The sequence below is a fragment of the Littorina saxatilis genome, linkage group LG4 (assembly GCF_037325665.1).
Source record: "Littorina saxatilis isolate snail1 linkage group LG4, US_GU_Lsax_2.0, whole genome shotgun sequence".
Taxonomy (NCBI): Eukaryota; Metazoa; Mollusca; class Gastropoda; order Littorinimorpha; family Littorinidae; genus Littorina; species Littorina saxatilis.
In genome coordinates this window covers 40,913,470-40,936,869 of record NC_090248.1, presented here as the reverse complement: position 1 = coordinate 40,936,869, position 23,400 = coordinate 40,913,470, and the positions used below count along the sequence as shown (strand labels likewise).

The 23,400-nt window shown below is 41.9% G+C and overlaps 1 protein-coding gene across 4 annotated transcripts in view; it reads left to right on the top strand.

Moving 5' to 3' along the window:
- The window catches only part of LOC138964732 (inositol 1,4,5-trisphosphate-gated calcium channel ITPR1-like), a 194,835-nt gene extending 171,529 nt beyond the window's left edge, over window positions 1-23,306 (top strand). For all 4 annotated transcript variants that reach the window (XM_070336765.1, XM_070336763.1, XM_070336764.1 and 1 more), the window contains 14 exons: window positions 1,809-1,931; window positions 2,768-2,875; window positions 3,536-3,728; window positions 6,449-6,577; window positions 7,138-7,158; window positions 8,488-8,660; window positions 10,316-10,480; window positions 11,505-11,703; window positions 14,700-14,795; window positions 18,542-18,702; window positions 19,120-19,285; window positions 20,220-20,380; window positions 20,836-20,997; window positions 21,173-23,306. In XM_070336765.1, coding sequence (XP_070192866.1) covers window positions 1,809-1,931; window positions 2,768-2,875; window positions 3,536-3,728; window positions 6,449-6,577; window positions 7,138-7,158; window positions 8,488-8,660; window positions 10,316-10,480; window positions 11,505-11,703; window positions 14,700-14,795; window positions 18,542-18,702; window positions 19,120-19,285; window positions 20,220-20,380; window positions 20,836-20,997; window positions 21,173-21,265 — 1,950 coding nt within the window. In that variant the 3' untranslated portion in view covers window positions 21,266-23,306. The remainder of the gene's footprint in view (window positions 1-1,808; window positions 1,932-2,767; window positions 2,876-3,535; window positions 3,729-6,448; window positions 6,578-7,137; window positions 7,159-8,487; window positions 8,661-10,315; window positions 10,481-11,504; window positions 11,704-14,699; window positions 14,796-18,541; window positions 18,703-19,119; window positions 19,286-20,219; window positions 20,381-20,835; window positions 20,998-21,172) is intronic.
- The last annotated feature ends 94 nt before the right edge of the window (window positions 23,307-23,400 follow it).

The window sequence follows — 23,400 nt, the reverse complement described above, 5'->3', positions numbered from 1 at the left end:
TAGGCCATGAGAGTTAGGCCATGAGAGTTAGGCCAGGAACTTTAGTTATGTGCCAAGTTGAAGACATATTTGTTCAGCCTATCTTTTCTTTGATAGTGACTTATTTTTTTAGTTTCAAAATCCAGATTTTAGCGATTTTTAAATAGTTTTGTTTCACTGTTTGGATGGTAAGATATGAGGGTAGCTCGTGAGGGTGTATTTTTTCAGTCTGTGATTTCAATTATGATTTTCTGGTGTCCAAATCCTTGAAGAAGAATTTTTATTTTCATTTCATTTTTTTCTGTAAATATGTCTCCATGTAAGGTTGCATGAATTGCTGAGTGAACACTGTGGTGAAATTTTGTGGTTTACTTTTGTGTTCTCAAGATTTCATGTCTAATTGTGGCTTACTTTTTGGAGAGAAAAAAAGAACATGTATGATGAGTTTTTATTGTATTTATTCATTCTCTTTTTGTTTATCAGGTTTCCTTAAAGCTCTCTGCGCTGTCTATCAGTTTTATTATTTGAGAGCTTTCACTTGCAGTTTATATCACTTTGAAATCTAATGCTCTCTCTCTCTCTCTCTCTCTCTCTCTCTCTCTCTCTCTCTCTCTCTCTCTCTCTCTCTCTCTCTCTCTCTCTCTCTCTCTCTCTCTCTCTCTCTCTCTCTCTCTCTCTCTCTCTCTCTCTCTCTCTCTCTCTCTCTCTCTCTCTCTCTCTCTCTCTCATGTATGTGTACGTGCACATGCACACTGATAATGAATAGGAATCTCAATAAATGTTACACTAGTCTATCGTTTGTGAAGTGCACTACACACAAGAAACAAGTTTTATTCCTGTCCACACTAGTTATGTGTAAATCACATATTGTTACATTGACGTCATTGTCTATCCATCTGTATGTTTCGCTGGTACATGTACAGTAAAAAGAAAAACGTGTTAAAGGCAGTTTCACATTGTTCAAATATCACACATATAAATCAGCCCTGGTTTTCGCACAGGTTTTGGTTTAGTCACTTTAAATGAGGGCCTGGAGCCTTATTATAGGGGTGTTTGTGTGGGTATAATGTTTGAAGGGAGAGGGGGGGCAGTGGCAAAATTATCACTTATCATGTGTCTTTTGTCAACATTCTTACATCAAACAAAATGTTTTCTCTGAACAAATTAACTGTGACATCAAGTCTTAGCACCCATGAGCAGATATTGTTTTTTTCCTATTGACTTCGGTTATTTTCTTAATTGTTACTATTTTTCAAAATGTTATTTCTCCTCTCTGCACCATTGAATAAACATAGAAATATTTAATTATGAACTTTACTCTAGTTTCAAGAGATTTAAAAGCACAAAGAATGAAAGGCATCTTATTGAGAGTTTTAAAGAGAATGTGTTTCGCCATAGAAATGCAAATGACAGCACTGTGCTCTCACAGTATCATTCTCTCTCTCCCCTTTTTTGTTTTTTTGCACACAGGTGACAAATAGACGATTTTCAGAGATAACTCCGTCGGGTTTGTATGGGTTGTGAAAAAGTGAATGCCCTTGCTTTTTCTCTGACAAATAATTTCACACTTGCTCCTCAGTCCACGTGTTTCGGATACACGCCTCCCTAGTGATTGGCCCCTCCAATGTTTGTCTGAGTAAAAAGCAAGGGCATTCACTCTTTCACAACCGATGCGAACCCTACAGAGGTGAATATTTTCTGACTTCGTCTATTTAATTGACACGTTTCAGATACACTGTAAAACAGCATCTCACCTTGATTCACTGGTCAATAATCTGCTTGTTTTACATGATTCAAATATTTATGTTGGGTTTTGTGGTTTGAAACAGGTGGACGTGGCCAAACAGGCGTTCCACTCGGAGGATACGGTGGAGGATGATGAGGACGAGGAGGAGGAAAGGGAGGCGTCACCCAAGGCCGTGGGACACAATATCTTTATTCTCGCACATCAGGTGAGTCTGGGGATTCTTCAACGTTGATTATTTGATTTTTTAATTTTTTTAATTTTTTAATTTTTTTATTTATTTGTATTTGCTTACTGATTTGTTGATTTTTTGTTTTGGAAGACGCTAAGAACTATATTAGGATTTGGCGCCATATAAATACCCTTATTATTATTATTACTCATGATTATATTTTACTTATAGGCTTTATACAGACTGGTAAGTTACTCTCCTTTAACGTAATGAATCCCAGTTGAGTGCCCAATATATTGCCCACATTAGATAATCCATCTTTTGCTCTCTCTGTCTCACTCTCTCGATCTCTCGATCTCTCGATCTCTCTCTCTCTCTCTCTCTCTCTCTCTCTCTCTCTCTTTCTCCCTCTCTCTTTCTCCCTCTCTCTTTCTTTATCTCTCTCTCTCTCTCTCTCTCTCTCTCTCTCTCTCTCTCTCTCTCTCTCTCTCTCTCTCTCTCTCTCTCTCTCTCTCTCTCTCTCTCTCTCTCCCATCAGAAATAAAGAAAGAAATAATGTCTGTGTGTGTGTATTTGTAATGATGACATGAATTCCATATTTGTGTGTGGGACATAATTTGCACAGCATACTGTCAACAAGAACCAGTTTAAACCAAGAATAATAGGATTCCTTTTAACAAAGTCACCTGTGTTGAATGGTGATGAATCACTTACATGTATTACATGTAATTTGATATGCGTGTCCGAGAAATTGTCTATAGCATATTACCAACAAGAGTGGAACAGTATTTGAACCTAAATTCGTTGAAGGTTGTTTTTTTCCTGCAAAATCACTCATTTTGACTGATGAATTTTGTGTGTATGTTTGACAGTTATCCCAACACAACAAGATCCTCGCAGAACTTTTGAAACCCAGCGGTACAGATCTGTATGGGGACCAAGCGCTAGAATTCTACACTCGACACACGGCGCAGATTGAGGTAAAGCGCTGAAGGATTGTCTGTCTGGCTTTTCTGTGTGTTTGTGGGCATGCGTGCGTGTGAGCATGCGTGTGTGTGTGCATGCGTGTGTGTGTGCGTGCGTGTGTGCATGCGTGTGTGTGTGTGTTCCATGATGACAAGTGCTACTTTTTTCTCTCTCCCCTTCTTCTAAACTTAGCTGTGATTGTTCAAGGTACATGGAATGCGCTTCTGTGAGTTCTGGTCTCTTATACAGTGTCTCTTCTTTGTGTTATTCTTTGCTGCCAAGTTTCATTTTGTGTGCAAAATCTGAAGAACTGGGTTCAGCCATTTCCTATGTTGAAATGGACCACTAAACTGCAGTCAGGACTTAAAGTACTGCTTTCTGGGTAGAATGAGACAAGAAGGGTTAAACGGTTGACATAATCAAAGACTGTATAGCATGATGTTAATATATCCTGCGCTATTTTGAAACAGCTTGACGCTATTTTCCGACAATGATGTGAACGTCATAATTGTGGTGTTGAAAAATTCTGCGCAATCCCACGCGTGTGTTGTTGTAGAGCTATATGCAGAGAGAGGGAGCATTTAGAATTGTTTAGAACAAGATGGTGAAACTGTGGAAAATTTTGTGATTTGTCTTGTCTTTCAATAACAGCCCTCTGCATTTTTTTTCTTCAGATTGTGCGGCTGGATCGTACAATGGAGCGCATTGTGTTCCCTATACCTGAGATCTGCGAGTTTCTGACGGAAGAGACGAAAAATATGGTGCTGAAAACAGCAGAGAGAGATGAACAGGGTTCCAAGGTGGCTGATTTCTTCAACCGTCACGAAGACATGTTTGCTGAGATGAAGTGGCAGAAGAAATTACGAGGTGAGGAGAGAATGAATGTGTGTGTGTGTGTGTGTGTGTGTGCGTGCGTGCGTGCGTGTGGCACGCACGCACGTGCGTGCATGCGCGTGTGTGTGTGTGTCAATGCATGCATGTGCTGTACTGATATGGATTATGGAATAATGCTGATGGATTAGTCAGACCTGAGAACCCATACGATTTTGTACGCATGATTGTCAAAAAAATTCCTAGACTACTTTTCTTCACAAGTGCATCCCAAAGCTGATCCAGTATTTTGACACATGATTACAGTTTTTGTCAGTAAAAACTGAAAGAAGCATATTGTGCTTTAAATGTATTGGTAAACCTATTTAAATTACATATCTTACCCAACTCACATATAGCAATTAACCCTAGTTCAGTGCTGGTAACGCTGTACGCGTCCCCTTGGTAACAAGGGAGACAACTCTAAAAAAGAGGGACCAATACCCATACTGGTATCAAGTCCAGACCGATACTGAGTCTGTCTTCCGTATGCGTGCGCATGTGATGCCATGTTTTCATTCCTACCTCAGCGCTCAGTCAAGTTTGTCGCTATTTTGTACGTTCTGGCTGTTTTACAGCCGTTGTCACTGAGTCTTTTGACTTTGTGACTTTCCTCTTGGTCTTCTACTCTTCGTCTTGACTTCAATACTACGTTGGGGTGAGATCTTTCCTTGTTTTTTGAGTCACTTGAGAAAATGTGACTCTATGTAATCGGTCAGTGTTAGTCTGTCCGGCCGGCCGTCCGTCCGGCTGTCCGTAGACACCACCTTAACGTTGGACTTTTCTCGGAAACTATCAAAGCGATCGGGCTCATATTTTGTTTAGTCGTGACCTCCAATGACCTCTACACTTTAACGATGGTTTCGTTGACCTTTGACCTTTTTCAAGGTCACAGGTCAGCGTCAAAGGAAAAATTAGACATTTTATATCTTTGACAAAGTTCATCGGATGTGATTGAAACTTTGTAGGATTATTCTTTACATCAAAGTATTTACATCTGTAGCCTTTTACGAACGTTATCAGAAAAACAAGGGAGATAACTAGCCTTTTCTGTTCGGCAACACACAACTTAACGTTGGGCTTTTCTCGGAAACTATAAAAGTGACCGGGCTCAAATTTTATGTGAACGTGACTCATTGTGTTGTGAATAGCAATTTCTTCCTGTCCATCTGATGCCTCGTATAATATTCAGAACTGCGAAAGTGACTCGATCGAGCGTTTGCTCTTCTTGTTCATGATTTTGGCTACATTTTGGCCACATTTTGGACTTGTGAAATTTTCTGAAAATTGTTCGTGAGTCTTTTTTGTCATGGCTGATAATGCCAGGAAGAGGCATACTCCCAAACAGGTGGCTGCTGAGTCCTCTCCGGCTAAGAAAATGCCTAGGAAAGCTAAACAAACCGGCCAGGCTGTTGTTTCTGTTTTAGAACCGACATCCAAAAAATGTATTGATGTTTTAGTCGATTTACCGTCTACCTCCATTTTGCCTGTTAGGTCCTTGGCCAAGGTCGTTCTTGAAGATAAGTCTGTTTAAGGGACTTCCTCTTCCGCGGGTTCTGGTTTGGCTTCTGCGGACGTAGCTGCTTTGCTACTTTCGCTCAGTTCGCAGGTTTCATCTTTGGCTGCGGAGATTTCTTCCACGAGAGCGGAACTTCGGGCTCTTCCTTCCGGGGTGTCGGACATCGCCTCGCTGGCCAAGATTCACCCTTCCCCTTCCGCCACGGTCACGCACGCGGATGTTCATGCTTCACAGGATGCTGATGACCGTCACTTCCTTTCATTGAGTGGTCCGTCTTCCGGCGTTCCTCTTCATTGTAAAGGTATGTCAGCCACGCATGTAACCGGGTTCTCCGGCAAAAGCGTGGCGCGTTCTCAGGAGGAAGTAGCCCCTTTCGTAAGTCGTGGGGGCGAAAGTTCTGATCTCTGGGCTGGCCATTTCCGCACAGGCGGTCGGTCAGTTCAGGGTAAGGACCCTGAAAAGCGAACGGAAGTCTTGGTGCACCCCGCCTTATCAGAAGATTTTGGCCAGGGTGTGCAGCTTCCGCTTCCGCCCTGGGGGCAGGAAGAGGGCAGTAAAGCTGTCTCCCCGTTGAACTATGATGGTCAATGTGGGGGTCAGCTTCCGGATTGCACGGCTGTGCATGATGGGTGTACTGATGATGGTGCTTCCGCTATGGGGGAATGCACTGAATTCAGATTGCCACAGAAGCTGTCAAACGCTGTTGCATTAGCAGCGGAAACGGCTTTCAAGTACTTTGAGGAAGGGGTGGTTGAGTCTAAGGCTCAGGTTGTGCCATCGCCTTCTGGAGTTCCAAGGAAGCAAGATGTTCTTTCCGGTTTCGGGAATCACCTTCTGTGGCCTTCGTGATGGCGAAAGTTCTGTCGTCTCGCCAGCAGTTGAATACTCAGAGCTCTACTGTGCCTTTGTTGTCACAACACGGTGACGCACCTGAGTCTGCTAAGCCGTGGCTTGCTCAAGCTGATCAACAAGCTCCTTCTTGTTCGGCTAACTTGCGGAACTTCAAATTGAGTACTCAGCCTATCAGTCTGATTGAGTCTTTTGCTCTACCTGCTCATACAGCGCCATGTCTTACTTATTTGCTTAACCAGCCCGAGGGATGGTCTGGATCCCACACAAAGATGGCCAACAGATTTTGTTAGATAATGGTAGTTTTTCATTTCTTATTGTTTCATCTGATTTGCCTTGTCTGTTTCAGCCAATCCCTTGCTATTCTGGTTCAGCAGTCACATGACCCTGTGGGGAAGTATTAACTTCAACTTTGCTGTCATTATCAACATGATGGTCGCCTTGTTCTATCCCTTCAAAAAGACAGAAGAAGAGCAGGGTAAGTTTGTAGGAGGCTGTCGATCGTCCTTCAGCCTTTCTTCTCTTTTGATGTCTTGTCTGTCAAACTTCTTTCGATAATGAAAGTTTATATAGCGCAAACCACAGAAAGTGCTCTCCATTAGTTATACAATGTTAGTTATGAATAACAATTCCCTATTTATGCACAATAACACAAACACAGTTGCTCTCTCTCGCTCTCTCTCTCTCTCTTTCTCTCTCTCTCTCTCTCTCTCTCTCTCTCTCTCTCTCTCTCTCTCTCTCTCTCTCTCTCTCTCTCTCTCTCTCTCTCTCTCTCTCTCTCTCTCTCTCTCTCTCTCTCTCTCTCTCTCTCTCTCTCTCTCTCTCTCTCTCTCTCTCTCTCTCTCTCTCTCTCTCTCAATTCTTTATTTTCTCTTCCCCAGCCAATTCTCCGCACACTCCCCGCACATTTGTTTACTTCCTTTTTTGTGAGCAAACAACGTGTTTTAAACTGCCTTGCATTTCACGCAAATTTCATACACAATTTTCATAAAAAGGAGGACAAGACATTGAATGGTCTGCTTTGATTTTTGTACACAGATTTGGAACAAGAGACTACAGGTGAGAATAAATAGAATAAGATATCAAATAAATAGAATAAGATATCAAATAAATGTGTACTCACCAAAGAAAAAATCGCATAAAGACAACGCATGTACAGTGGTACCCCCCTTTTAAGACCTCCACAAATCTGAGAAAATCAGGTTTTAAAAAGGAAGATAATAATAATAATATGGGAGATTTATAGAGCGCTTGACGTTCTCTAAGCGCTTTACAATGAAAGATATAGTTCTTAAGATGGAGGTAAATTTACGGAGGATTATGAGCAGAAAATCTGACAAATCAAGGTCTTAAAATTGAGGAAGTTATAAATTGGGGGCTCTTTAAGGGGGAGTGTCCCTGTACCTGAGATGGGAGGCCCCTCTGATGAGAGGACGCTTGTTGTCCCTTTACCTGAGATGGGAAGCCCCTCTGATGAGAGGACGCTTGTTGTCCCTTTACCTGAGATGGGAAGCCCCTCTGATGAGAGGACGCGTGTTGTCCCTTTACCTGAGATGGGAGGCCCCTCTGATGAGAGGACGCGTGTTGTCCCTTTACCTGAGATGGGAGGCCCCTCTGATGAGAGGACGCTTGTTGTCCCTTTGTCCTTTTCTTGACCAAAACATACCTCTCATATTGACAGGCCATCTTCTATGCGTGGACACTTTGGGCTGATAAATAATAAGGCTGTACTTTTATCACAGGTACCACTGTATTAAAAAATGGCGTCATGTAAAAATGATGTCACTAATATTCTTCATGTCTCCCGAGGAAGTGACAAAGAATTTCGAGAATGAAGTTTGTCTCGGTGACTTCAACATTGATCATAAGGTCACCGCCAGGCTGTGCATGTATCGGTATCCGATATCATGAACATGTAGCATAGTGGCAGCACCTGGCAGCGTCCTTCCAAGAGTAGAACATTGATTGTAAGGTCACTGCCAGGCTGTGCATGTATCGGTATCCGATATCATGAACATGTAGCATAGTGGCAGCACCTGGCAGCGTCCTTCCAAGAGTAGAACATTGATTGTAAGGTCACTGCCAGGCTGTGCATGTATCGGTATCCGATATCATGAACATGTAGCATAGTGGCAGCACCTGGCAGCGTCCTTCCAAGAGTAGAACATTGATTGTAAGGTCACTGCCAGGCTGTGCAATTGTATCAGTATCATATATCATTAAATTACGGGTCTAAAAAGGGTCTTTGTGCGGTGGGTAATGCCTGGCTGAAGTGAATGTTTTCTTAACCGCAGTGTCAAGACAAATTCACAACCTTGGGCAATAAAGGATTCTGTATTCTGTATCAAAGGCGGGGTTCTACTATATCTGAAATTATTGTTGACACAGATTTAGACCCTCGCCTCTCGGGCCTTGTGTGGACCGTCATGTTGGTATCCATGGGCTTCGTCATCACTGTGCCTCGACCAGCTGGGATTCGAACTCTCATCCTGGCCACCATAGTGCGCTTCATCTTCTCTGTTGGGCTGGAACCAACACTGTGGCTCCTAGGGGCCTTGAATGTAAGGCAATCAGAAGAAATGGGAATTTTAACCCTTAGGCTGGTTGTTGCGACATATGTCGCGCTACTTTACGTATACTGTCACCTGGTTGTCACAACATATGTCGCGCTACTGGCTCAGTCTGTTTGGTCGGTTCCGATTACCTCCCATGGATGCGAAAACCTATATGACCGATTTTCTTTATTGTTCTCTCTGTTAATTCACCAGTGGCTATGTAACATGTGTTACAGAATTGCACCAGTGTAAGGGTTAATTGTTTCAATGTATTTCTCGATTGTTCAATATTGGCGTTAACCGGTAATTAACGGTATTTTACCGGTTGAAATGAGAAAATACTGGACAAAAAATTGGCTGCCGGTATGACCTACCGGTTGATTTTTAGAACTACCGGGGTTTTTTCGCTGGTAATATATCACAAGAGGCGAAGCCTTCAAGGCTCACGTAAGAAATAGACAAACAGTAACACAAACTCAATCACTCCGTCACACATACACACCCACACACACAGTAAGCTTAGGTGACACTGTGCAAGAAAGAGAGACACTAGATCTAGATCTGTCTGTCTGCATGTAGCCTACTTACAGGGACACGACTGCCAAATAGTCTCGGCCCGCTCAAAATAACAATGACCGAGACCACACACACCACGCGAGAGAGAAAGACTACAGGGAGGCATGCCGTCATGATGCATTAATTGACGTCAAACACTTTTGACCGTGACGTAATCTTATGCGAGCTTTATCCATAGTCTTGGATAACCACTCACACATAGACTCGGAAATGTTAAAGTTTCTACCACAGACATACACACGCACAAACACACACACACACGCACACGCACAAACGCACAAACGCACAGACAGACAAAGTTACGATCGCATAGGCTACACTTCGTGAGCCAAAAACCAGTACTCTGAGTTGGACTCTTACTGGTTCCAATGACCAGCCTACCTTTTTTTCTGGATAGTTTTCATCATAAAAGTGTGTGTACCAGTTTGAAAAAATACTAGCGCCATCACTGTTGTTTCGATTTTATTTTTACGTCTTCCCAGTACAAAGACCATAAGGTTGACATACTACCGAGTTTTTTGTTTTGTCTTACAACTCAAAATCTTTCAATCACTCATTTTTGGTGTTTCCTTGTTCTAGTAATTTTGCCATATCAGTGACTAAACAGCTTCTGTTGTATTTGCAGTGGTGTCATGATGTCACCACATTAGTTCTAGCTTAAAAGAATTATGGAAGTGTATAATGTAAGTGATACTTCTGCAGGAATAACAGAAAATGGTCAGTCGTGTGTGTGTGAGTCACAGTGTGTGTGTCACATTGTGTGTGCATGCGTGCATGCGTTTGTTTGTGTGTGCGTGTGAGCGAGCGCACACGTGAGTGTGTGAGACAGGTAGATAGAGAGTTTGAATGTGCACGGACATGCTCATATGCCTAAGTGTATAATCCTCGTGGAATGAGCTGGCCAAAATCACTGTGAAAAAAAATCTTATCTTTTATCTGATCAAAGCACCCTATTATCCCATTAAACAAACCCTAATCCTAAGTCACAGTTTAGGATGAACACATCCATCCTCATACTAAATTGAAAGTGCCAAGCAATATTACACCACGTAAGACTATTGCATGTATGATATCTGTTTTCATAGGTGATAAACAAAGGCATATTTCTAGTAAGCCTGATGGGGAACAGGGGAACCTTCACCAAGCCGATGCACATCATTTTGACAGACTTTGAGTTCATGTACCACATGTTGTACCTTGTGCTCTGTGTCAGCGGCATCCTCTTCCATGAGTTCTTCTACAGTCTGCTGGTGAGTAGCATTTATTTCGATTTTTTTTCTGATTTTTTTTTTGTTGCTCTTCTTCTTGTTAATGATTGTGTTGTGTGTCAGTGCTATCTTCTCTTCCATGAGTTCTTCTACTCTCAGGGGTGGGACTTTTCCGCGAATCTGCGGATTTCCGCGGACACAACTTACGAATTCCGCTGCAGTAATCTATTTTTTCGCGTCCCATTTCATCACAGTATCTATGACTTTTTGACTGAATGATATGGAAGGAAGTGAAGATGGAACAGAACACTGGAGGCTTAATTGAGAGTTGAATTGTGCTGACTGAAAACTCCTGATAACTAATAGTCATTTTGAGCTTCAATGCATTGAATCATACTATTGCCAGTATTGGATTATGGAAACATGGTTCATTACGTAAGTATGCACCATTACAATGTTACCATTGTTGTGTGAAAGTGTGTTGTTGTTGGTTGGGGTGGGTTTTTTTTTTTTTTTGGGGGGGGGGGGGGGAGTGAGGAAAATGTCTTGTTTACCTGATCCAAACGAGTTGAATTTTAATAGTCTCAGATTGCACAGATTTTAATGTATCATTTCTTCTTCTTCTTCGTACGAGAATGTATCATTTAAAACAAAATCGGGGGAGCATGCCCTCGAATCCCCCTGGAAAAAAGGGATTTCCTCTTTTTTCATCACAAGAGAGTCCCACCCCTGAGTCTCCGGGGGAGTTCAACGTTTATTTAGTTTTTTCTTGATGTTTTATAAATCTGTTTAACCCCCCGAAAACAGAGTATGACGACCTAAAAATGCAGGAAAGAAACAGTCATACATGTGAAAACCAACTTTGGAAAAGAACAAACATGAGCTCATGTGCATGTGGGAGTTGCAGCTAAATACAAAAGCAGAAGAACAAGAAACATTGCATTTTTTTCAGAATTTGTACAGTTAATATTGATTCAACGTATTGAGCAATTAGTTACTTTGAACGTGTTTTCTTTTTATGTTTAAAATCTGAATATTTTTACCGTTTTGTTCTTGACCTTGACAGCTGCTGGATGTGGTGTATCGAGAGGAGACGCTGCTGAACGTGATCAAATCGGTGACGCGTAACGGCCGTTCCATCATCTTGACGGCGGTGCTGGCAGTCATCCTCATCTACCTTTTCTCCATTATCGGCTACATCTTCTTCAAAGATGACTTCATCATGGAGGTGGACCCAGCGCCTCAAGTCCTGCAGCTCGCCACCAGTAAGGAGTTGTCTGTTTAGAGTCTGTTTGAAGTAGGGAGGGGCAAGGGCGGGTGGTAAAAAATGGTGTCAGGAGTTGGAGGTAGCGGGGGGGGGGGGGGGGGGAGGTAATTGATTGAGGTGGCAGTTATTTATAAATAATAATAATAAATTAAGTAGATGTGCAACGCCAAGGCACTGCATACCCCAGCGAAAGACAAACCTCTCTCTCTCTATCTCTGTCTCTGTCTCTGTCTCCTAAACACACACACACGAACACACACACACACACATACCCCAAGTTACACACGTACACACATACACACGCACTCACTCATTCTCTCACACACAAAACACACCCCCATACGCACATATAGACAGACGGACATATACACACCTTTACAAACAAACACACATACACACATACGCACACGCGCAAACACACACCCATCCATCCACTGTCTCTCTCTCTCTCTCTTTCTTTCTCTCTTTCTCTCTTATACAAACACACACCCACACACACACACACACACACACACACACATACGCACGCATGTACGCACGCACAAACCCACAGACACAGACACACACACACACATTGACTCACACAAAACTCATACACACAAAACACACACTTATACGCACATAGGCCGGCACGGTTGGCCTAGTGGTAAGGCGGCCGCTCCGTAATCGGGAGGTCGTGGGTTCGAACCCCGGCCGGGTCATACCTAAGACTTTAAAATTGGCAATCTAGTGGCTGCTCCGCCTGGCGTCTGGCATTGTGGGGTTAGTGCTAGGACTGGTTGTTCCGGTGTCAGAATAATGTGACTGGGTGAGACTTATGAAGCCTGTGCTGCGACTTCTGTCTTGTGTGTGGCGCACGTTATATGTCAAAGCAGCACCGCCCTGATATGGCCCTTCGTGGTCGGCTTGGCGTTAAGCAAACAAACAAACAAATACGCACATAGACAGTCGGACACACACACCTTTACAAACAAACACATATACACACTCATACACACACAAACATACACACAAACTCATGCACACACACATTCACACACACACACACACACACACAAACTCTCTCTCTCGATCTCTCAAACACACACACACACACACACACACCCCAAGTCACACACACACACATACACACACTCACTCACACGTACTCACTCACTCTCTCACAAAAAACTTCATACACACAAAACACACACCTATACGCACATATGGACAGACGGACATACCCACCTTTACAAACAAACACACATACACGCACACACATACACTTATGCCCACACACACACTTACACACACACGAGTACAGACTCATGCACGCGTGCGCGCACACACACACACACACACACACACACACACACACACACACACACACACACAAACAGTAACACTAACACATGTGCACAAAATGAACACAAACACACACACCGCGCGAGAGAGAAAGACTACAGGGAGGCATGACGTCATGATGCATTAATTGACGTCAAAGACTTTCGACCGTGACGTATTCTTCTTACGCGAGCTTTATCCATAGACTTGGAAACTACGGAATTTCTACCCGTCCAAAGCGGCCTTGGGTGGCGTTTGCTCAAAAAATGGGGGCGCCAATTTTACCCACCGTATTTTTGTTAGTATGGTCCCAATTTTTGGTGAACTTCCATCTCCAACTGTGGCCCATTTTCGGGCACAAAGAATCCTTCTTTATCATGTATTATTCGGTATGCACATTTCTCAAATCGATTACAGTATAGCGTTCACGGGATACCTACAGCTTCGCTGGGATAATACGAGAATTTATAAGGCGCACATATCTCACCACAAGGCGACTCAAGGCGCACTCAAACACAATCTTTCGCATTAACAACTCAAGCATACTCATATACACTTACGCATATATTGCATGAAGATGACAAGGCAACAACACAAACAGAGACACGGCACTCAAAAGTAAGCATGAAAAAGAAAAGAAAATTTCAAACAATAATTATGTTCATGGCTATTTACAACTGATCTGATTTAGGCTTGCGAGTGAGATGGGTGGGGGGGGGGGGGGGTGTAGCGGGGCACTGTAGTCTGAGGATTATTTAGGGAATAGAAAAGTCTTGAGGCCAGATTTAAATGCTTCTAAAGACATAAACATGTACGTGTTTTGGCAAAATCGGCGTATGGCTGCCTAAATAGCAGGCAAAAAATTATCTTACATGTAAAATCCCACACATGAGTGTAAAATTGTGTGAGTTTCAGTCAATGAACGCCGAAGAAGAATATTATAAACATGTGCATGAAATTTTCTGTTGCTGGTTAATCCTGTGGAGTCAAGGCAGGGTTTGGTGGATGCTTAGATCTAGAAAATGTATTGATCACAGATTACATCTGTCATCAGTGGTGTGTGTATGGGGGGGGGGGGGGGGGGGATAAGTAAGGAATGAGCGGCTGGGAGTCGGAGGTAAGAAGAATAGTTTGCGTTACTGCTGAAAGAAGTCTCAGCTAGGATCTGAAGTTTAATAGCTTTTTTTTTCTTTTTCAATTTCATTACTTTATTGTCCCATCGCTGGGAAATTCGGGTCACTTCCTCCCAGTGGAAAGCTAGCAGCAACGTAGTCGCGATATCCAGGTGTATGCCTGTTTAGGTGTATTCAGCCAACTGCACTTATGGCAGAATGACCATGGTCTTTTACGTGCCATTGTGGTGACACGGAGGTGGGACATGGCTTCCGTCACTGGGTCTGCACATAAAGTTGACCCGTGCCTGGCCCGAATTCGAACCTGCGACCTTCTGATCACAAGTCCAGTGCTCTACCAACTGAGCTTCCGGGCCCCCCTAGAATATGTGATGGATGATGCATGTGCCTTTGTATGTTTGTATTTTAGGTATTTAGATTACACTCAGCACAAACCACACTTTCTTGGAGTTGAAATGCTGATAATGGTCGGCAGCTATTTTTCATTATTATAAGCATCAACTTGTACATTATTTACTGACGTAACCGTGTGTTGCAGATGTGACCAACGCCACAGAGGCCCAAGGATCGTGTGCAGCTGATGATAAGAACTGCACGGAGCCTGCAGATCATTCTTACATGGGACAGCTGCAAGGTAATACAGTCAAACCTGTCTTTAACGACAACCATAGGGACCAAAATTGGTCGTAGTGGACAGGTGGTCATTATAGAAAGCAGGGATGTTGCTACAAATTCATACCTATAGGACAAATGTCCTGAGTTCTTCAGCATCAATAGGACATTTGACCGCTTTCAGAAAGTGTAATAGGACATTATGAATTTGCGCCAGACAGCTTATAACACATTCCATGGAATTGTTCCAAAGTCATGCGCCCACACACACCCATGCGCGCGCGCGGTAGAACACACACATAATATAGTAAATACATCAACACAGTGTGCGTATAATGTTGTATTTGTTTAGTTTCAAAGAAACCACAAAAAAGAAACCAACATGAACAACTTCAGAGCTCTTACTTTGATTACAAACTGCATGATTTGGATACAAGTTGAAAAACAAAATGATCGGTTTGATCTAATGAAATACTGAGAAAATGAAAACAAATGATCATTAATGGGTTGCATTTTCATGACTAAAAGATATTCATGACAAGAGGTCGACAGAATATATGAAACAAGTCGCGTAAGGCGAAAATACAACATTTAGTCAAGTAGCTGTCGAACTCACAGAATGAAACTGAACGCAATGCAACGCAGCAAGACCGTATACTCTTAGCATCGTCAGTCCACCGCTCATGGCAAAGGCAGTGAAATTGACAAGAAGAGCGGGGTAGTAGTTGCGCTCAGAAGGATAGCACGCTTTTCTGTACCTCTCTTCGTTTTAACTTTCTGAGCGTGTTTTCAATCCAAACATATCTATATGTTTTTGGAATCAAGAACCGACAAGGAATAAGATGAAAGTGTTTTTAAATTGATTTGGAAAATTTAATTTTGATAATAATTTTTATATTTTTAATTTTCAGAGCTTGTTTTTAATCCAAATATAACATATTTATATGTTTTTGGAATCAGAAAATGATGGAGAATAAGATGAACGTAAATTTGGATCGTTTTATAAAAAAAATAATTTTTTTACAATTTTCAGATTTTTAATGACCAAAGTCATTAATTAATTTTTAAGCCACCAAGCTGAAATGCAATACCGAAGTCCGGGCTTCGTTGAAGATTACTTGACCAAAATTTCAACCAATTTGGTTGAAAAATGAGAGCGTGACAGTGCCGCCTCAACTTTCACGAAAAGCCGGATATGACGTCATCAAAGACATTTATAAAAAAAATGAAAAAAATGTCTGAGGATATCATACCCAGGAACTCTCATGTCAAATTTCATAAAGATCGGTCCAGTAGTTTTGCTCTACACACACACACAGACAGACAGACAGACACACACACACACATACACCACGACCCTCGTCTCGATTCCCCCCTCTACGTTAAAACATTTAGTCAAAACTTGACTAAATGTAAAAAAAAGAACAGGTAACTGCATCATTGGAGCTGTTGAAAGCGTCTTTTGCTTCATTTGCTGTCAGCTGTTGAAAAGATCTTTCTCTCGCTTTAGTTTTTTTTTCAGCTGCTTAATTCAGTGCGCTGCACCGAGACGGTTATACCCAAACGGCGCATACCGCAAACGGTTCGGGAATTCCCGACAAAAGAAAAGATCCGCACGCGGCACTGGCAACTTCAGTGTCAGCTGAACACGAGAGCGTTCGGTCTTTTAGAAGATTTGTATCTTGAAATGAAAATTAACGAATATCGCGCTGTCCGAAGGAATGGAGTACATATCGGACAATGACCACGCTCAGGCTAAAACGATAGGACATCTGACCGACATGCGGCAATGTGAATCGGACATTTGGGGATTTTCATTCGTATATGTCCGATGTCCGACGCCCAACGACATCCCTGGAAAGGTGAATTATGTAGAAGAAAAAACAACTTCATGGGTGGGATTCTTCCGGTATATGCCGGAAATCCGGATTCGTAATGTCTGTGGTGAAGTTTTTGTGGTTGTTAATTATACAAATCCTTCAGCGTCTGGGGGCCCCCCTTAAAATTCTTCAAGATTCATGACATTTTTTAGTCCCACCCATGCAACTTGTTCAGGATGTGGTGGTCCTAATGGGCAAGTGGTCGTTATCAAGAATTGGTCGCCAGGGCAGGTTCAACAGTATTTCACATTAGCAACATTCATTGAAAGGTGTGGGTCTTATTTTTGGCTCACAAAAGTGTAGCCTATGCGATGCTAACTTTTGTCTGTCTGTGCGTATGTATGTGTGTGTGTATGTCTGTGATAGAAACTTTAACATTTGACTGAACACCGAAATACTAATTTTACCTGGTTATTATCCAAGCAACAGCTTCAAAGTATTGAAGCAATGATCAACATTTCGTCGGCACGTATGTAGTTAAAGTGTGTATCCAAAGAAAACGGGTGGTGGAGGGTGTTGGGGGTCAGGGGTCAAGGTTAGGTCAGATCGCGTGAAGGATTGTGGTATAGATACAGTTATCACCGAGCTGCAGTTCGCCGATTCGGAGAACATGCTTTCACATTGTTCGGTTTCGTAGCTCCAGAAAAATAGATAAAGAAAATATCAAAGGAGATTTCCTACAGGTTAATCTGCACAGCATGTTTCCAGTGTCTGCGCGAGGAAGCGCTGTCAAAAGCGCAGTGTCGATCTGGCCATCTGGCAGTCGTGTCCCCGTAAGTACTAAAAAGTAGCCTACAGACAGACAGATCTAGATCTAGTGTCTCGCACTCTTGCACCGTATCACTTATGCTTACTGTTTCTTTCTTTCCTTATTTGGTGTTAAACGTCTTTTCAACCGTTCAAGGTTATATCGCGACGGCATGCTTACTGTGTGTGTGTATGTGTGACGGAGTGATTGAGTTTGTGTTACTGTTTGTCGATTTCTTACGTGAGACGTGAAGGCTTCGCCTCTTGTTTTGGTTAAGTTAGTCGATGAGTGAATGCAACTCAATCGCTTTCTGACGTAGCTTTGGCTTGTTGTCTCATGACTTCCATAACGTTATTACTCTGGAACACCTCATTAGAACACAAAATATAAGAAAGCAGGTTCTTATAAAGGGAAACTCTAAAATCAGGGGTTCTTAAAAGTGTTTTAAATGTGTATTGTACCATTACATGTAGTCATGAGTCAATGCTTGTCACAGCCTGTCTCAGGATGCATGCATGCAGTGGAGTTTCCAGGCTCAGAAGACACTGTACCTGGATTGAAAATATGTATAGGTCCAAGTCTACTGGCTGTGTTCTGTCAGAAGACTTCCTGCATGTCAAAACTATCAGACAGTCGACCCGCAGATCAGAAAAGTATGTTTCAGTGAATGAAGACTGTCAAGGCACATGCAGCTATCGGGAGGACGTCAGCCAGGCGTTAACCAAAATTAACTTCAGACTGAATGTTTCTCCGCCAATTTCAAGCAGTACAATTATCTTGAGGGAGAAAAGCATGCTAAGATCTTGCAACTGAAGTAGATTTGTGATGTAATTCGATCGAGTTGACCCCAAATTTGATATATTCAAAAACGCACTGAGCGGTTACGTCCCTTGAATAAGAAAATAATCATTTTGCGTTAAAGCTAATTTGATAGTCAAAATACCATTTCTCATCACAAATTAGAATCCAAGGGGGGAATATTGGTCCAAAGTTCGATCAGCAGACTTTGGGGGGAGGGGAATAGTCAGTATGAAGTTTGTGTGAGATAAACAAAGCCGGCTGACGTCCTCCCTATAGCTACAAGTGACTGAGGCAAGAAGAACAGTCAGTGCAATTGTAAAGATTCTCTTTCTTCCACAGACATCCTAGACTTCCGCAGTCTGGCGGGGAAGCCGGAGGGAGAGTATGAGGACAATCAGCGAGCATGTGACTCCCTCATCATGTGCATCATCACTACTCTCAACCAGGGGCTGCGGAACGGGGGTGGTATTGGTGACGTCCTCAGAAAACCCAGCCTCAATGTAAGATGTGGTTTGGGTATTTGTTGCAGTTTGGGGGGTGTGTATGTGTGTGGGGTAGAGGGTTGGTGTGTGTGGTTGCGGCACTGTGTTTGTTTGGGGTGGGGGGAGGGGGAGGGGGGTAGGAATGGATATGAGCGCCACTGTTTGGTCGGTAGGAGGGAGAGTGTTTATAGGTAAAGGAAGTGTGTATGTGTGAAGATTTGGCAATTTTGTTTGTGTTTGTTTGTGTGTGTTTTTTCTGTTAGGTGAAACATGATTGTTTTGTTAGTAGTTGGTTGGTTGGTTGGTGTTCTTGGTTTTGTTGTTGTTGATGTTTTTGTGTGTGTATTTTTTAGGAGGATGAGGAGGGTTTTATACTAGAAGATCTTGCCTTCAGCATTTAAAGATATCTTCTCAACTATAATTAATGTGTTTCAGGAGCCACTGTATGTTGCCCGAGTGATATATGATCTCCTGTTCTTCTTCATCGTCATCATTATCGTCCTCAACCTCATTTTTGGTGTCATCATCGACACTTTTGCTGACCTGAGAAGTGAAAAACAGCAGAAAGATGAAATCCTCCGCAATTCCTGTTTCGTCTGTGGTAAGTAAGAACCAAAACTCAAGTGTTCGTTTTTGTCATTGTTGCTGCTGTTGTTAGTGTTCATCGTGTTTGTGGTGTTGAAGTGACTTCATTGTTTCTTTCATCAGTAGCTATAACTTTTTGTAAATTATTCAATGTGTAAGAATCATAAGAGTGAGGATGAAAGTCGTTTGTTCAATACAACACTTATTCTCCCAGAGCCCTCAGCACTCATGGTTCAATGTAACTCTCACTTACTGTTTCTAAGTCTATTTTTAGACTGATTACTTCCCTTTGTTTTTTCTGTTAAGTTTGTAGGTGTATTTATTGAGGTGCTGGGTACCATTGAGCTATACACTTTCACCCATTACTGCAGCTTTTATATTCAGTGGTTTTAGTTTCAAACATGTAAAATAATCAACTCACGTGGCTAAATCTTTAGTCTGTATTTAGAGTGATTACTTCCCTTTAATTTTCTTAGATCTCAGCTTTTATGTTCAGTGTTTATAACATGTAAAATAATCAACTCACGTGGCTAAGTCTGTGGTTTTTTTTTCCTGCTTGCAGGTTCGGAGCAAGAAAAGTTTGACAATCGGTCATACTGTCTTTACAAAGACACAGACTGTAAAATAATTGTAAGATATATACTAATCAATTCATAATGCTAAATCCTTGTGTGTGGTTTTTTTCCCCGGCTCGCAGGTTTGGAGCGAGAAAAGTTTGACAATCAGTCATACTGTCTTTACAAAGACACAGACTGTAAAATAATTCAACATATATAACAATCAACTTATCATACTAAATTCCAGTGATTATTTCCCTGCTCACAGGTTTGGAGCGAGGGAAGTTAAGGACAATTGGTCCTACTCACGTCTTTACAAAGACGCAGACTGTAAAATAATTGAACATATATCATGATGCATAATCCCTGTGATTTTTTCCCCCCTGCTTGCAGGTTTGGAGCGAGAGAAGTTTGACAATCGGTCGGTGTCTTTCGAGGAGCACATCAAGTCGGAGCACAACATGTGGCACTACCTGTTCTTCATTGTGCTGGTCAATGTCAAGGACTCCACAGAGTTCACTGGGCCAGAGAGCTACGTCCATTCCATGATAAAGGTACGTAGTTCGGGCTGTTGAAATAATCGTTATGTGAAGACTCAAAGACGTTATCCATGATTAGTACTGTGCCACCCCCGTGTCAGCACAGTGGCACGTAGAAGACCTCGGTCATTCTACCATGAATGCAGGTGGCTGATTACACCTAAACACACATAAACACTTGTGTATCTCATCTAAAGTCTGGGTAACACCCGGGAACATGCCCCTAATGGTTTCACCTTGATGGCGTAAAACAACATTATCATCTGTTGAAATTAAGCAACTGTTATTTTTTAAGCATATTATTATGATGTTTTCTAGAGGATATAGACATGATGCTCATCATGTTGGTATGCAAGAGTCAAGCCTCGACCCCCGTAAGTGCCGAACCAAGTAAAGAAAATCTCGCGGGATTCCCAATGTGAGTTAATATTATAGAACATTGTGTAATCTCTAGTTGTGTGTGTGTACAGGATCGCAACCTGGACTGGTTCCCGAGGATGAGGGCCATGTCTCTGACGGCGGAGGAGAGCGAGGGAGAGCAGAATGAACTGCGCAACCTGCAAGTACAGCTAGACTCCACCAACAGGCTGGTGCAGACATTGTCATCACAGCTCATGGAGCTCAAAGAACAGGTGAGTCAGTCTGTGAGTCAGTGTGTGAATCTGTGAGTGAGGGTGAGCAGAACGAACTAGTGAGCTGTTGTGAGAAGAACTAACCTAGTGAGCTGTTGTGATTTAAGCAGATTCTAACCTTTTGTCAATCATCCGTAATTTACTAATGGAATTTTTTTCCCCTGACGTTTCACAGATGAATGAGCAGCGGAAGCAGAAACAGCGCTTTGGATTGATGCAGCAGAACCCTGCAGTGCCTATGGCTTTCGGGCTCAACCAAGGACTGTAATCACCTTCTGTACTTACACAGTTACTGCCCTTCTGACTTTTTTTGTGGATTGCTGTATCCACAACCAGTCAGTTGTTTTGCTCATGTGTTCAGAACCTATACTGTTCAGCTCGGTGTGTTTTAATGTTTTTATCTGATCAGTGGATGGTTTAAGACAATGAAAAATGAACTTTTCAAGACTGACTGACTGACACAAGAGATGAGATGTTTCGGTAGCTAAACGATGCCAAAGTGTGTTGCTTATTTTTAGTACGTTATAACTGCCAGTGTCTGAATTTTTAAGTTTTGATTTTTGCTTATGACATGATTATGCTGCTCTTACTTTTTTTTTTAAACAAAAATTGTACAGTCTACCCATGCTTTCAGTGTTTTACCATTGGAATCACTGTTTATAGTGATGCACAGTTTATTCCTGTAGTCGTTGTTTCCTGAATCGAAGACAAGTTGATAGAACTGCAAAAACAATATTTTTTAAAAATAGTACTGGTGTTGTGACACAAACATTGCCTTCCCCCATAAACATGTAGTATCAAGTGTCCTTACATGTATACACATCCTGATTGCGTTCAGCTAATTAGTTTTAGTGCTGATTATTACTATGTAAAAAAAAATCATAGTGCAATGGTGATATTTTTTAGTGAATGTCTGTGTAGACTGACTGTGTAAGTCACTCACACACCTTTTCCCATGTTTGTTAAAATATAAGATTCACTGGTATATTTTCTGAAATCAAATGGAGTTTGTGTTGGTTACAGTAATAATATGCTTCCTGGGTACAGTTGTGTTAATCAATCACTTGTGAAGAATATATAATCCCACCGAATCATCCTTATCAGTTCTCACAATTTGTTTAAAATCATTCCTTATCAAAATATGTTTTGCATTGTACATTGCTTGCATCATACCTATTTCTTAGTATACTTCAGATTTCTTAAACAATGGAAGGGCTTTCAGTCCTTCATTTTTGACTCACATGCGAAGCAAAAGTGAGTCTATGTACTCACCCGAGTCGTCCGTCCGTCCGTCCGTCCGTCCGGACGTCCGGACGTCCGGACGTCCGTCCGTCCGTCCGGAAAACTTTAACGTTGGATATTTCTTGGACACTATTCAGTCTATCAGTACCAAATTTGGCAAGATGGTGTATGATGACAAGGCCCCAAAAAACATACATAGCATCTTGACCTTGCTTCAAGGTCAAGGTCGCAGGGGCCATAAATGTTGCCTAAAAAACAGCTATTTTTCATATTTTTCCCATTTTCTCTGAAGTTTTTGAGATTCAATACCTCACCTATATATGATATATAGGGCAAGGTAAGCCCCATCTTTTGATACCAGTTTGGTTTACCTTGCTTCAAGGTCAAGGTCACAGGAGCTCTTCAAAGTTGGATTGTATACATATTTTGAAGTGACCTTGACCCTGAACTATGGAAGATAACTGTTTCAAACTTAAAAATTATGTGGGACACATGTTATGCTTTCATCATGAGACACATTCGGTCACATATGATCAAGGTCAAGGTCACTTTGACCCTTATGAAATGTGACCAAAATAAGGTAGTGAACCACTAAAAGTGACCATATCTCATGGTAGAAAGAGCCAATAAGCACCATTGTACTTCCTATGTCTTGAATTAACAGCTTTGTGTTGCATGACCTTGGATGACCTGGTCAAGGTCACATGTATTTTGGTAGGAAAAATGTGTAAAGCATGTGAGTCGTATGGGCTTTGCCCTTCTTGTTTTCTGAAGGAATTTAAATAATGGAATACCACAACTTCTGCAATCGGTGCAAGCTATAAAAAATTAAAAAATGCAGTGGTGTTCAAACATCAGTAGTCCAGTGTTCCGTCTAAGTTCAGTGTCATCTTCCGAGGGTAGCCAGGTGAGAAGTAACAACTGTGAAAAGACATTTTTAGTTTTTACAGTTATAGACCTTAATGTAAGTAAATCCAAAAACAAAGAGACTGCCAACTTAAAAGACCGTTGGGTCGAAATATCTGTGAATGTATTGTTTTGTCAATAACAAACATTCCAACAACCTACCTTTCTTGTTTTTTGATTCTTCATGTAAGTAGTTCAAATCATCATGGAGACTGCTGTTTCAACTGAGAAAGGAAACAAACTTGCATCCATCCC